Source organism: Stigmatopora nigra, chromosome 16 (genome assembly GCF_051989575.1).
Source record: "Stigmatopora nigra isolate UIUO_SnigA chromosome 16, RoL_Snig_1.1, whole genome shotgun sequence".
Taxonomy (NCBI): domain Eukaryota; kingdom Metazoa; phylum Chordata; class Actinopteri; order Syngnathiformes; family Syngnathidae; genus Stigmatopora; species Stigmatopora nigra.
The window spans coordinates 4,109,182-4,125,291 of NC_135523.1; the positions used below are offsets into that span (position 1 = coordinate 4,109,182).

The following is a 16,110-nucleotide window of genomic DNA, read 5'->3' on the forward strand; positions in this document are numbered from 1 at the left end:
AAAAATTGCATGAATAATGTTTTTTTCTGGTAAATTTTCAATGTATATGGCCAAAAATATGAGAATACCAGGCCTCATCATCGCCTGATCCAAAGCACTAAGCATCCACAACGAGAAAGGGAAAGATTAATAACATTATTGACCCCAGGCCCTTGAGCTGACCTCATCCGAGCTGTGTTGCATCGATAGCCTGATGGATGAAGGTGATGTGTCACGGCTGTAAAAAGCACATGGACAGCACATGGCATTGAGCTGTTGTGGTCATTGCTGAGGCTCTGAGCCTGAGGCTTCTAGTTTGTGATTGCTATCTCTTCCTTTTTACAGCTCATTTCTCAGCTTGTACAAATGATGTCCCACCCATTAATGACCAAGCAGGAGAAGCAGTTGTTTTTATCAGGTGTTAAAGTACCGCTACCCTTCTTCATTCTCATGTGATTAATACATCACACTTAGATGCATTAGAAACTACTAATCATAGTTATATTCCTGCAAATCCTCAACATATGGATTTAAAGTTATAATATCTAAAGAAGGGGTGGCTTTATAATGTTACAGGCGTACTGGAAATATTTGACAACATTTCCAAGTATAAAATTGCTTGTGTTGTTTTGATACCTCATCTCGCCCTCTTACCGTTACCATTAAAACTTGACAGAGCATTCGATACACACTTAAAGCCAGCTGTCCAATTTGCTCCACTCGGTCTGTGGTCTCTCAAGTGCCGTTCTTTCCAGTTGTCTCGTAGCCATCTAAACGGCGCTGAAAGCTGAGGCGGCGCTCTCGTTTCACTGTCATGACATCTGCGAGGCACGTGTGTGATTTTTTTTCCATATAATGAGATGGACTTCACTGCCAACGTTTCCATGCTGGGCTCAGCGAGCTTGTATCTCATCAAGTTATCCATTAGATTAATTTAAGGTGATCTCAGTAATGGAGTATTCTGTCCTACGTTTACTGAGTGACTGTTGCACCATGTGTCATTTTGGGTGCCCCTCTGTTTATGAGCTTTTCCAGTAGCTTTGGTCATTTCTTATTAACAACCATTCATATTTCCCAAGTGGTTTGGAAATTAGCATTGTTTTCATAGTCAGTTGGTTAGTTACTCCAAAACATGTACTTATAATAATGGGAGTATGTGATAAACATACATATGAATCAAGTACATTTGGGAAGTACATACAAAGTACGTAGTACTTACAGTATAGGAAGTACGTACAGTATAGACTGGGTTAAACTGCAAGCTAACAATAAATATGTCTCTATCATCAACATTATATCTATAAACTAAACAATTTGCCGTCATGTTGTTATGTGCTTTGGCTGGAAATCCAGGTTAACACAAAATTTAATTGCTGCTGACTTCCATGTTTGCACAGGTGGTCTGAAGCTTCTGCCAATGTCGTCGCACTCCTTGTGTAATTAAATTTGTATCAGCACAAATCATCTTGGCACATAAATCACACACAACATGCCAGTTGAAGCTTGAGCCGTGATGAGAAATTTCTAAGTTTTATTACTGGAATTCTGTACTCAATTAATTTGCTGGGTTGAAAAACACTACATAATTTAAACATTTATTGGTTTTGATTAAAATAAGAAATTGTATCTAAATGTATTTGGAATTTGGGGCCCCACCACTTTTGACTGTAATTGTCATCAATTTTGGCTCTGTCCGTGGTGCTGAATTCACGGATCCATGGTGCTGAAATCATGGAGCATTTCGAAATAGCTTTCAGGGGTGAGTCGGCCCTAACAAAGATGATGTCGGGAGACCAATAGAACTGATTGCCAGCTAATGACACTTAGCACACGTCGGCAATCCCACTCAAATTCACTTCACAATCCAATTTACAGTCTCTTAAGTAAGCGGACAAAATCAGCAAAAATCCATGCAAAGACATTAACTCCAAACAGGACCTCAAACTTTATAACAGTGCAATTTTTAAAACATATAATCTGATTTCTTTCTCTCTATCCTGCTTTTGGGTGATATTTATGATATTTATGCACTATTTTTCAAGGCAAGTTGCAGGGCATTATTTGGAATAAACAGGTATTTATCTGTTGATAAAAAAAAAAAAAGTTGTTTCATCCTGTGAGGTAACCTAAATATTTTATTCAGAATACTCATGGAATCTGCCTGCAGTTTCAATATTTTTCTTAACATTTTTTTACTACACCCCTATTTAAACACTAATCTTGTTCTCTGTGTCTTACTCAGTTTTCTCTACTTATTTCCTCTGCTTAGGTCAGTACACTTGGGGAAAAAATACAAATAAAAAGGCTCTGCTAAGCCTCTATGTAACAGTCTGACCAACTATGGTCAGTGTTCAGGTTGTTGACATCTATGCCTCCCAAAGGCATGAAAATGTATTAGCAGCTCATTATGCAAACGCTGACATGAAACGGATTCAAGGTTATGCGAGACACACATGCCACCCGTCCTGAGGGTTGTTAGTGCATGTATGCGTGTGGCTGAGGGCAGGAAGGGCAAGAAGATGCCTGCCATTCATACTTTTCAGCATTCTTCTTTTACAAAGTGCTGTAGGTTTCAGCGTTTCTCATGAGCTGCCCTGCAGCGAGCACAGGTGGGATGGCTCACATTGAGCTTGATGGAGCAATAAATAAGGCCAGAAAAAGCTACTGGCTCATTGCTTGTGTAGTGGTTCACATAGGGAACGTTCATGAAGCTCATATGGGCTTATTTACCGCGCTGTGCTTTTTACAATTGTTTGATTTTACTGGTAATTTTTCCAAAACTAACTTGTGTACGTCTAAGGGAAAAGTTGCTGCAAGTATATTTGTCCAGACTGCACAGCACTACATTTTATGTGGCAGTTCTATGATGTGGTACTCATCATGACTTTGTAGTTTTATTTTGAGCTTATCCATCTGTCTTCTTCCATCTCGGTGAGTGTATTTTCTACTTCATCCAAGAGAGGATTTTCTCAGGCTTGCTTTTTCTGAAACATGCATGGAATACCTTACACGAGTGTCATCCATGAGGCATTTGAACCTAAAGAGAGGTTTTTCTTGATGCTCAGGAGTGGCTCTATTCGGGATTCTCTCCCACATCATCGAGCTCTTCAACTCATCTCTGAGAGCAGGCCAAAATCCTGTTAAAGTGCTCTCAAATGTGGTGAAACACATCCTGCTCTCACAGCAATCCACTTGAGCAGAAGTCGAAGATGACGTGATTGCTTTGCTCATTGTAACGAGCTTCCCAATGTCCATTTTTGAACGCTATTTTATTGTAAAGCTATAAATTTCAGCACACTGTTTTCCCTGAAAATATGTTTTCCTCATTGTAGCCTTTGTCTATATCAAATCTTTCGCTGACTGGCTGTTTTTAAAAAGCTCTGATGTTGCCAGGCAACATAGGATGTGCAGTGTGAAGACTTTCTTGATGATGTTGCAGCGATATCACACGGCTTCCCAAAGTGCGAATTACTGGTCATCATTTCTTGAAAAGTTCAACTTTCCCATCTTGTCAAATCATTTGGACTGTTTTGATGAAACGTCAGCAGTGTCAATCTGTCGACCTAGCGAGTTATTGCTCTATCCTGTCATCATTTGTGTTCTCTGCTCTGCCACCCGTTTCCCCCACCACCCTAACTCTCTCCCAATGGACTTTTCACAAAAAGATGGATGTGGAGCCAGTGAGTTGTTTACTCCTGTATTATTCTAAGTTATTGTTTGTCCTAGAAGTGTGTTTTTGTATGTGTGTTATCAAGTCCGTGTCAACTAAAAAGCTGACTCCACAGTACTGTTAACAATAGCATTGGCTTGGGATTCAACTAATGGAACCTCCGCCTCAAGGCTGTCTATGAGATTGTGCCTGAGTACGAAACACTTGTCAGAGTCGGTATCCTTGTGTCACTTCAGGGCCCAAACGGGCTGCGGCAATATGGTTGCCAAGTGGTTGCTTGACACCTAATCGAGGTTCTTTGATTGACAATGTCTAAAAAGATTCCCAAAGGTCATTACTGAACCGTTTTTTTTTTAGTGCAGCAAACAGCTAAGCAGATAGAATCTTGTAGGGAGCGCATTTTCATATTATGTATTATTTGCAGTCTGTACTATGATTTAGGATTTGCCTATCTTATAGGACTCCATTGTTTTTGTAACTCATTTGTCTTGTTTTATTTCTGGGATACTCTTCTATTATGCTGCATTTGGTAAATTTTGTAGCCCAGAAATAAAAGCTTAGAATCGTAAATTAGGAAAGGACCACATTAAATGCAGTTTTACGGTGATGAATAAAAAAGTAAAGTAAATTATACATCACATTTTTAGTTGTAGTATATAACACAGGCCGGTGCTGTAATGGCATGTGCATTTAATTAAAAATACAAGTGGGAAATAATTAAACTTCCCCTTTTTTATGCCTCAATGTACTATGGCACATTTAATTATTAATAAAAGTTTGTTACCATCTCCACCCATAATTAGTACAGGCCCCAGCTCATTTGGGAAAAAATGTCACCTGCACATGAATACAACTTTAAAGGCTTTTCCTTCCTGTTTTAGTGGGACAGATGCATCGCTATTAATTTAAATTGAATGGTCACTTTATTAATGATAAGAACTCCCCAAACAAGATTATACAGGTTTATGGCCACTCCTGTGTTTGCAGCAAGAATATTATTATACTTCTTGCTTCCTTATTGGTGCTCATTTATCTGCCATCTGCATTAAAGCCTGCAGATAAATACATCCCGTTTTCTGTGGGCACCCAGACGACTCTGAGTCTACAATGTTGATGGAGTGTTACATTTTCTCTGTGGAGAAAGATTGGAATTGCTTCCAGCATTGGCCCATTTGCTGTCCAATACTAATATAATCTGGGAAATAGACAATCATCAGAGGCAATACACTCTACTGATTGCATTGTAAAGCCTTCCCTATGGTCAGGAAAGTGTTAAACAAATGGTCATTGCCATTGAACAGAAAATATTTCTATTTTATCTTGACAAAAATCTTTTTGATACGCAATCAGTCATATCCCAAATAATCACTTGTGTAAATATCTTATATATTGCACATTGTTGGCAAATCATCACCTCATTCAACCCAAGAAAGTGAGCTAAAAATCACCCTAAGTAGATGGCTAATGGCATGACAACAATATATTCTATTTAAAATTGTAGGTGTAATTGGCTGGTACTTATTGCATGTTCTTTCCTTTGTAAATATGGCTCAAACACATACGCACATTTCCTCTTGTAAAAGCATTTTATTCATCAGCAGGCTCTTACACCTATTTTCTCCCACTCATCTTCTTTTGTTGTTGCTCTTCCTCTTCTCCATTCTGTCCCTCCTGCAGGGTGATGATGGTGTTCTTCCATCTTTTTTTTTTCTTTTTCTATGAAGCTGAACACCACCTCGCATCTCCCCATTCTCACCGCAAATAAAGACAACAGGAGGCAATAATAGTGGATGACAGTAGGTTGTCTTGTAGCTCTCCCTTAACAGAAAAGTGAAAACAGTAGTGTTCATATTTCTGACATGGAACATGATTCCTATCACAGATCACCCCCCTTCCATTTTTATTACAGTCAGTGGAGGTTGACAGGCATTGATAGGTACAATATGAACCTACAAACTGTTTTCGCTTTTGTGAGGTGCAATGAAAACACTTTTTTTTTTAAAATTTGAAATAGGGAGGCCTCGAGATATTTTATGATGTTATTTATTTTGGTATAACACAGAAAAAAAGGGTTTAGATTAAGTGCCACGGTAGAGACTCAAGATGTAAGTTGTAGATTTCTGGGAAGCACAAGGATTTAATTGAGATATACTTTACAAGGAAAGGTCACAGTGATAAGATGAAGAAGCAATCCAAGTTACTTTGTGGTATTGACTTTAAGCCCCACATGGCACTTACTGAAAATCACGTTGAAATAGCCTCATAATATGCCTTATTCTAAAATCAGTTCGCTTCTAAGCATCATAATGTTGCCCAATCTTTTCTATTCTTTAATAGGGCCAACAAATGCGTTCTGGTTATAATTTCATTGGTACAATATGTTCAAAAGACTGCCATATTGTATACATTTCTTGCTTTCTACTTGCTTTCATTGAAGTCATTGTGTAACAGTAGTTATAAGACCAACTTGTATTGATAAAATTCCCCTGAAACAGAAACTAAAGTGCCGCAACATCAGTTTTCAAAACAATTGCACTCAAAGATGACAAACTACCTCTACAGACTTTCATTGTTGGCACAATTGCTATCTCCTTTTATGTATCGACTGTTACAAAAACGCACATGCATCATTACATGGTATTTGGGGTACCACCAGTTAATCAAAGCCTAGTAGGGGGTTGGTGGTGTTCCTCTCTGCTCAAAATAACTCTTACTCCCACCCTTATATTGTAGTCTCTCACCTGGTTTTGGACAAATGCTGAGTTAAATCAATTGTAATTCATCAACTGTGCCTCTCTGCACTTCTGCCAAAGTTCTCCAAAAATGTCTTTTATTTCCCCTTGGAAATACATGCAGTGCTTTTAAATCAGCTTGTTATTAATAGAAATATGTAAAAGAAAAATTGTGATCTAAGGCCCTTTTTAGAAGAGCATTAACAGATAACTTCATTATATGATTGCACATTCTTTCTTTAAAATCTAGCAAAAATGCATTATGGGTTTTATAATTGAAATGTAAAATACTATTTCAATGGAAAATGCATAAACTACATACAATTATTGTTTGCAAGTGTAAAATCCATAATTATAATTTTGTCAGGCAAGACAGACATTTTTTTCCCCTTCTCTAATACAAAGTACATCAGACTCAAGGTGAACAGAGTCCATGAAAATGTAACTTGGACTGTGGATTTGAGGTCTGTGAGTTAATGGACTTTGGGAGCAGCTGCCTCAGCCCAACCATGCATTACGCTTCAAATAAGTACAGTGACCCCTTCCCTGAAAGCAACTCAGTATGCTGCCTCAGCTCTGAGAGGGGTCAAGTGGCCATTGATGTAAAGGTAGTCACAAATCAAAGACTGATTTAAGAAGAGAATGGACAATTGAAACATCATTGCTTGTCATCGACTGACCCCTTTGTGACCTTTGCATTCAGTTAATTTAGTCTTTGAAAGTCAGCAAGTATTCTATGTCAACAACTGGGTCGAAGCACATGGTAATGGAATGAAATTCTTAACCTTTTTGACTGGATAGGATTGCCATCTGTTTTGTTGTTCTTTCAGTTGACAGCTATGTCAATGTATGACAATAGGAAGATGGCTCAAGCTTTGTTTTTCCTGTTCTGTCCCCACAGAGCAAAATATCCATGTATCATGCCTGTATAGATTCATTTAGTGCTTTCTTTAAGCTTTGCTCCAAAGGATCTCTGTCAGAGCCATTACAACTCTCATCTGTATCAGTCAACCACTTCTACTCAGCCATCCATCACTTAATCAGTGAACAGCTAAAGTGTCATAGGGCACACTTGTTTCACTCTTAGAGAGAACTTGTCTTTGGACACCTGATGGAAGTATTTGAATGGACTCTTCAGGCTTGCAGTTCTGCTAGTAAGCATTACTCTAAGTCATTTTTCAGCTTTTGTATATTTATAGGTACACATAAATTGATTTTTTTTTTTAAAATTACCTACAATTCATAGCCAGTGTTCCTTTATATTTAAACTTTACAGTTTTATAACACTGATCTATGTCCTTATATACAGTACACAGTTATTCTAGATGTGTAATATATCATTCTACTCATATAAATGTTGATTCATAACTTCATTTGTATACAGAAAGCATTATGGGCAACTTGGTACAGGAAAATGTATTTCTTTTCCTTCTTCCCTAAATTTGAGTTGACTTTCCCATATATACACCTTATATTGGCTGCCAAGACTTTTATGTCTTTTCACCGCAGTATGTGGTCCTGCCAACTGTGAAATTCAACAATGCTTACCCCCAGCCTGGATTTCACTCTAATGTCAGCCCATAATTGAATCAGTTGGCTATTGGGTGAATTGCTGTATATATTGACTCCTCCAGGTCCATCACTATTCTTTCCTTTCGGTGTTCTCACCTTATTATCTCTCTTGTGAGCTGTTATGTGAGGCTCAGTCTAATTTAAAGAAACCTTCTGGTAATGTTTCAGAAGCTCACAATGCCCAAATGCGGCATTGGCAGACTCGCTTTCAGCAATTGCCTCTGCATCAACAAACATTTCAAATCATAATGAAGAGACCCATCTCTTGTTAATGGACATCTTGCTCCATCCTATGGTAATTTTCTCACTTTACCATCTTGCAGCTACTTGCCCTGGATTTTTTTTAGGCAGAAATGAATTCCATGCTTATTTTTATCCCAAGTAACTGGAAAGCTTCAATTTAAATCATGTTTGCTTTTATGAAATGCGGTGAAAGTCACTAAAATATTAAGGAGTGGTCTAAAAAATTACAACATTCTTAGATATGAATGATAATGTCATATATGTGCTTCTCCAAGAACATACAAAAACCCAACATCATTTTAATGCAAAGCATATATCGAGTGTATTCGCACAGTAAACATAGGAAAATGCTGATTCTACGGAGGGGTAAATTTATGTGAGGGGTTTGGCGTAGGTGCTAAAATGTGTGTTTATGCCCTGGCTGAAATGAAGCGAAACATCCGCAGGGAGAGCCTGAAAAGTTGTGTTTCGTGAGAACTCGGGAGGATACTTAAAACCTTATCTCGCTAACAAGGCTGACTGAGTAATGCAAACTTTCTAGAGAATGAGAGGAGTGGTAGATTTAAGAAATGTACCATACACTGTGTATGAGTTTAAATCTATAACAATGCAGCCAACTAAAACATTGAGAAAATACAGTGTAACGTTATGCATTGACGCCATACTGTGTTAAAATAACGCATTCACTACAGCAATTGTAAAGAACAAAGCAAACAGACAAACTATAACAAGGTTGAAGAATTACAGTAATTAGAGGTAATGTATTTTGAACTGTAATTGGGACCATTGACAGTACATTGCTGAGTAGGTAAACTTTAATGTCAGAGGTGCTTCCGTGTACACCCTTCGTGTAATGAGTGTTGGCCTTTAATGCTTTTTTCAACTGTGAAGTTGGCTCTTAATGAGAAATTTGGTCTTTAGGGTTCATTAAGAGGGGGTGACCCAGTGAACTAAGGGCTTAACACTGTGTCTTTTTTGCTCCATAATATTTATCATGCAAACTCAGTCTAATTTCCCAGCCTTTTGAAAGTAGATGGAGTTGATTATGTCCATTGAGAGGTCACAGGGTGAACTGTAAATGGACGAAAGTAAGGGAACATAATGAACATTTTTGAGAGAAAGAAAGAGGGGGAAAAAGTAGTTTTCAAAAGAAGATATTTGCCAATCGGGCACTTCTGATAGGTTCATTAAAGGTGAGGTCAAGGTGATTGTGTAGAGCTGAAGGACTACCTTTTTGTCTCTCTGTTCTTTGCTTTGGTAGGCCCTCCATAATCCATAAAGTCTCTTTATCCTACTGAAGCAGCCACCTACTCATTTATCTGCTGCTCCCAAAGGCTGCGTCCAATTCATGTCGCCACTCTCTGATTTAATTGTACAGTTCAGGATGACTGGCTTTCACCTTCAGCTTCCACCAAGCTGAACACAGCTCATCCCCATTCAGTCCAGTCATTCACCTTAAGGATTGGGGAGAGGGAGGCACTGACAGAAGGCTTAAGCTTTGCGGGATCTGAATATGTAAAACCTCCTCAGGTCAAAAATCAAACCAACACTCATTTTCTACTGGTTCATTACCTTGGTGAATTGTTTTCATACTGAAAAACAATGACTTCTTTGACACTTGAAGAAAAATTGTTGAAATCAAATTGGCTTCAGCTTGACATTTGGGCAGCGGGTGAAATATTTAACAAGTTAACACACTTCTTTATGTTTTAGTTGGCTTTTTAAGGCATTATTTGGATATAACGCATGTGTGCCCTTTGTAAGCAGGTCTTGTCCTTAAGTCTCATAGTCTCACATTTGAAACAATAGAGAAGGAATATGAGGACATTTATTCTAAAAACCCCATTAAACCTTATTTTTCTAAATGTCACAGAGCAGCAAAAGAAAAAAGATAAGAAAATGGAGGATAGCAAGCTGAGTTAGCTGTCTCTGGGTAATTGGCCACAGAAAAAAAGCTATTTCGAGGGCTACTTGCTATTAATTACCTCAAATATGACAGTCATTAAAGTGGCTTTTCCTTTGTAAACTAAGCTGAATTATTTCCCCCCTCTGGCTCATAGCGTCCAATGTATAACCTCACCAAAATGAAACTATACTAATCCCTTTTGAACTTTTATGAAATTGAATGAGTCAGAAACTAGTGAGAGACCATTCTGTCATTTAATCTGTAAATTCACAATCGACACATTCTAATTTTCTAAAGAGATTTTGTTCATGTTAAACACATTCTTATCTCTGTATGGAGCAAGGAAGACACATGTGCGTTGTCATTTTTATGTGCTTGGAGAATCCATCTTTTCTTGCGCATGAGCTCATTAGAGTCAGGCAAGCTCAGCCTACCCAATCTGATTTATGAAACAAGGGCCAGGGGTACATACCGAACGTTCAACCAACAACCTACATTTAAAGACTATCATTAAGCTAAAGAAACATGTTTTGAGGATAGGAGAAAAGCCTCAAGACAGAAGATAATCATAAGTACCATTCAGTGTATGCACTAATGGTATTATCTACACTACGTTATAATTCCTCATTGTGAGTTTAGATGGTGCCAACCTTTAAAGCCAATTGCTTATGAGACCCTTTGGCATTATTATTTAAGTAAAAGTCCCATACATTTCATTGAAATTAGAATTGTGACTTTTTATGGCATAACCAGGAGTTTGTCAGACAAATCGATGTAGATTAAAGTGAAATTTCTATTCAAGATGATGTGGACAGATCAATGTTTTGAGTTGAAGTACTGTAAACTTTGTGTGCTACGACTCCTCCAAGTGATTTCTCTCCCTCTGAATTAATCTCAGCAAACCATCTTCAATTGCGTTGGAAAAAGGACACCCTCTAGCACACAGCTGTCGTGTATATAAGTTATTGCTTTGCAGTTTGCTACTCTCAGCTGATATTACCAAGATGCTACCATACAGATCTACTCCTAAACTGGTTTGTCAGTATCCTCAAATGCACTTCACTCTTGATATTAATACGGCATGTTAGCACAAAATAACGTTGGTGATAAATAGTTATTGCCATTTTTTAGCATTTGCAGTCTGTTGCCTTTATTATCCCAAATTGTTCAACCAGGATATCAAAATATGGTTCATATAGTGTGAATCACATGATTTACAGGATGATTTCAGCTTTTTTTTATGATTAGTTTTCTTGTGACTCTTTCAACGTCATTACACAAAAATGCTGAAAATTTTGCAGCTTGGTAACAAATAGCCATACACCAACTAATGTTGTCATAGTTCTAAAGTTTTCATTCTAGTTTAGTTTTAGACGTTTTCAATCAGTGTGTTGTTCTTAAAAAGATCAATGTCCACATTAGACTATAATAATGGTGTCTTTTATTTATGTTGTTGTTGTTCACCCTATTTTCTAAATCTTGGTTCAGAAACTTCAATCAGGAAGGAGCAGGCATAAATGCGTCCCAAAAGGTCATAGCTAATTCTCTGCATGAAGGATGGTGCATATACAGTAGAAGTTTTAATCATGGAGACCCACCTCTTAATAATAAATACTCATTTCGAGTGCAGACAGACTTGTCAAAAGTGTCCAAATGTGCTCTTTATGACTCTATAGCATGGGCCTTATTAATGAAATGTCCCAATCGCTGGTTATAAATCGTGTGGCATAAGCGGCTCTGAAGATGAATGGATCAATCTGAACTTGTATGAATTAAAAGTATGAATTGGCATTGCATGAGACTTGTAGTCTAAGTGATCAATTGCATTGATTTTACATTGTTTTTTTTCCTACTTCTTTCTTCCGGTAAATGACACAATTCTTGATCCACAATTGTTGGATTTATTACAACTTAACTGTCATATATGAGAGAACATAAGCTCTTCTCATCACAGCTGTCTCCTTGAATTATAATTTAGGTAAATGGTCTGTTAATCTTGAGGGGAAATTGGATTCGACCAGTGCTGTCTCTCGGGAAATTTCTTCCTTTCAAACTCTTAGACCCTTGTCCTTGTTTGGAAGACCAATTTTCTGTTGCTTGATTAGTACATACACGATTTTGAATGGTAATTGCAGCTTGGATATAAGCCGTGATTGCATTTGTGTGTGTATGTGTTTTTTTCAACATGGACTTTACATTTTAAATGTTTCATGTTTATGATTTGTTATTAAATCCATGAAACATGTGGAAAGACAGAATTTTCTTCTGAATTGTTGAAGATAAATATATTAGCAAGCAGAGCCTGTTGACGTCATTAAAAGACTAGGTTTCTGTCCCCCTTATAATATGAGGATAGCTTTTTATTGATGTTGACTTTCATTTGACAGCACCTTGATGATGTATTTAACCAAGAGGCTTTCCCTACTGGACATATTCATTATACAGGCAGCCACAACACCTCAGCCCTCTGGATTTTGACATTTACTTAGTGCCTTTGGGTATCAGTCGCCAGGTCTCTGTGTGCTTTGTGGCATAATACCTGAGAGAACCTTCTGGATAACTCGAAAATACCAAGTACAAAAAAAAAAACAAGTGCAAATGCTAACCTTCCATTGTCTGCACTAATGTTAATCATTTCAAACATCCTTGTGGCAATTGTTTTATAGTTCTCTTGACGTTAGTCATGCAAATTTAACATTTTTATCTGTTTGCTGTTTGATACAGGCTGAATTTGGTGGTCATGTTGTTATTGAGGATGTGTATATACTTTTTAAAGATATATTTTTGTGCTTATTTAAGGACAGATCATAAGGAATATGGTAGATATATTCTAGGAATATATACTCATTGATCTTGAGAGCCTGATTTTTATTTTCTCTGAAATAAATGACTACTAATTTTGAATTGAAAGGTTAGAGGTTTTCCAGCAGTTTGTCACATCCTTCACCCTGTAGTAGTAAACTTGTGCTTTTAACTAGGAATACAGGCTAAAATAGAGGCTTAAAAATGCAGTTTTGATTAAATTGTCTGCATTTTGTCTTCCAAGTAGTCTTGCTTAACAATAAGACTGATAAAAAAAAAAAACATGTTCGCATATCTATGACTCATGGCTGGGTCCTAAATCTGAAAAGAAATAGTAGATGAAAAACTCAAAAAGAAACACACAGTCCTGCAAAGTGTGAATATCTCTGCATTCTACGTGCCAAAGCAACGTGTTCTGCCAGTAAATGTAATAGACAGACTGGCCTAGCAGTGAAGCCGATGGTCCAATCAACTGTGAAGTAAACACACATTAACACATGTTCCCATTGATTACATTGAGGAAGAGGACTAAAGGACAGATTGAACGTATGTTAGTGTCACGGAACCGTAAAATGGTTTAAATGTAAATGGAATAAGGATTTTAAACTCAATAAAATGCCATTTGTAAAAAAATAAAATACCAAAATAGTTTAATGGCTTCTCCCAACACATTGTTTGATTGGACAATCATGTTGAACATAACAATTTTAAAACTACACCAAAAGATTCACCTTACCAGTAATTTGAAACAGATTAGCTCCACATGGATACACACTTGTAAATTAAAACATGTCAGGTCTGCTCATTATTTCTGCGCCAGTGATCAGCAGCTGCTTTGTCACCTTAATTTAAATGGCTTCAGATTGAAAGCGGGACCCCCTTGTTTCTTCTTCAATTAAATCTGCATGATTGACTTGCTGTTCTATCGTTTAAGTGCTGTGGGCCGTTTAAGTGGCTTAGTCAGGCAAGGCGCCTCAACATGTGTCGTCGAATAACACATTGATGTCTCTGTTTACTGGCTGATGAAATGAATCGATTCGGAGAGATAAGTGGGATTGTACTTGTGTCAGCTCTACATGACTATTTGGCCTCTGTGTATGGGCAGCAGGAATTTTGAGAGAGCAAATATTGATTGGTGAAATGACCTCTGCAGCAATAACGCTGGATGTGCCAGACTAATGGGAGCAGGATTGCATTGCGTCACTTCACAGATCTTTATCCGGAACCCCTAAAAACAGAGTTTCACCTTTTTTATATCAACAAATGATTTACAAATAACAGAGATAGAGAGAAGGTGGTCCATGGCTTTGGCAAGGTTTCCAGGTCCATAAAGTCTCAGATTAATCTGTGCCCTGGTTATCATTGAACTATGGCCAGGTTGAATCAATGAGATGAGGTCCTACTGACTACCACTTCCCTAAAAGCTAAGCACCACATGAATTAACCATAACCCTCAGAGAGTTGAGGGAGGGCAGAGAAGACGACGGTCTGACAGGCTAAAGCAGATGTCAGGTTCTTTTCAAGATGTCATCATGACACACGAGCCACAAGTCTAAGTCACCACTTTCCAAGGTTAACGGCTCGCATCTTAATTTTGTGCGTGTTCTCTCATATATGTGTTCATGCATAGGCTGTTAAGGTGAAAAAATGCTGAAGCAAGGGACTGTGTAATGGCCCGAGGTCACGCCATCAGTAGGCTAATGGAGGGTGCCACTGATTGACAGATGCCAACTGAGGCCTCTGTCAAATGGGCACAGGGTCGGCACTGCCATGTTACTTGCCCCAGAGAAGGGATGATGGCATAGAGAGCACTCACTCGAGTAATGCTGACACACACGGTCCAGGCACACACTCTCGGAACTGTCACTCAATGTGGAACGCATGGCGCAAGATGAGATCGGCGAAAAGTACCGTGACTCATCAAGCCTAGACAAGAGGGTCAAGTTGCGTTTTTGCAATCAGAGTCACCATTATCTGGGCCATTTCATGCTGGTGACTTATGACCCTGGCTGGCTCGTGTCCAAAATAGACAAGAGCTTTTGACATGATTGCCTTTTAAGTGTGTCTTAATCCTCAAAGGATGGAAGATAGGATTTGCTTCAAGTATTGAGACTGTAACTCAATGCTTGGAAGGTGTAGTGGGAATCAAAATAGGAATTGGTCCAAATGTGCATTATTCATTGCCTTTTTTTAAAGCTCCTGGACTTGAGTGCTTTTAGAAAAAAGAAATATTGTGCATTAGGAGAGTAAAAATAAGGAAGGGCGATCACGAAAGAAGAACCACAAGTTGCCACCTTATCTTGCTCTGTGTATCGGGTTCCTGGTAAAAGATGCAACAAGTGACAGAATGAGACCAGCTCAGTCAAGCATGGAGCCAGCGAGCTGTTTGATTTAAGTAATTGCGGTCTTGGAGGGAAAGCAGGGTCATCGCTAGGAATGAAACTGGGCTGGACCAAGGGCCAAGACTCATATGTCTAGTTTAACATACTACTAAACATGGCAAATCACTACTTTTATTTGGTATTAGTCAACTCCATAAATGTTGCATTCACAGATTGATTTTAAAAAAGGCAGTTATGTTGTTTTTCTCCCTAAACACCTTCACTCCACCTGCAGCGTTGAAATCAAGCTGAAAACTTATAAAACAAAATCCAATATTGCAGTCAGAGTGAAGTTTGATAACACCTAAAACTATAAATATGGATATAAAAGCAGTGGGAGAGATGCATTGCGTTGTAAAAGAAGGAAAAAAGTAATGGTTGGCAACGGAGGGGGAGGAATTGAACCGAATGGGGAAAAACATTGGGGAGGGGGGGTCTCAAGGAGCAGAACCGTGACCGCATCTCATCTTAATGTTGCCTACAGCCGGTAATTGCTCCCATTAAATTGGTCCCTCTGCATATATCGGATAGTGAGTGTGATATTCTGCAGGGCTATCATTGACATTGATAATTGTTTAATTGCACTGTTCTACATGAAGACTTCATCTCACTAAAGGCTTCTTCATTTTCAAACCTAGTGGGGGTATAGTCAGTCTTCCTCTGGTAGTACTGTCTTCTCTTCTTTGCACTCTAGAGTCTAGATCTTTGTCATTTATTTTTAAGAGTAAAAACTATTTCATTTTTGATGGATGCAAAGAGAATATCCATTTATTTATGATTTTTTTACAAGCCACCACCTTTTACCTTTCAATAGGAAAATGTGTC

General features: G+C 38.1%; 1 protein-coding gene across 3 annotated transcripts in view; it reads left to right on the top strand.

The window, feature by feature from the left end:
- kcnh2b (potassium voltage-gated channel, subfamily H (eag-related), member 2b) overlaps nucleotides 1-16,110 on the top strand; it is an 89,688-nt gene that overhangs the window by 23,998 nt on the left and 49,580 nt on the right. Inside the window, exon 1 of one of the 3 annotated variants that reach the window (XM_077735573.1) lies at nucleotides 7,215-7,535. The exons of the other annotated variants lie outside the window; for them this stretch is intronic. Coding sequence (XP_077591699.1) covers nucleotides 7,493-7,535 — 43 coding nt within the window. The 5' untranslated portion in view covers nucleotides 7,215-7,492. Of the gene's footprint in view, nucleotides 1-7,214; nucleotides 7,536-16,110 lie in introns of those variants that run through there. 3 annotated transcript variants of the gene reach the window in all.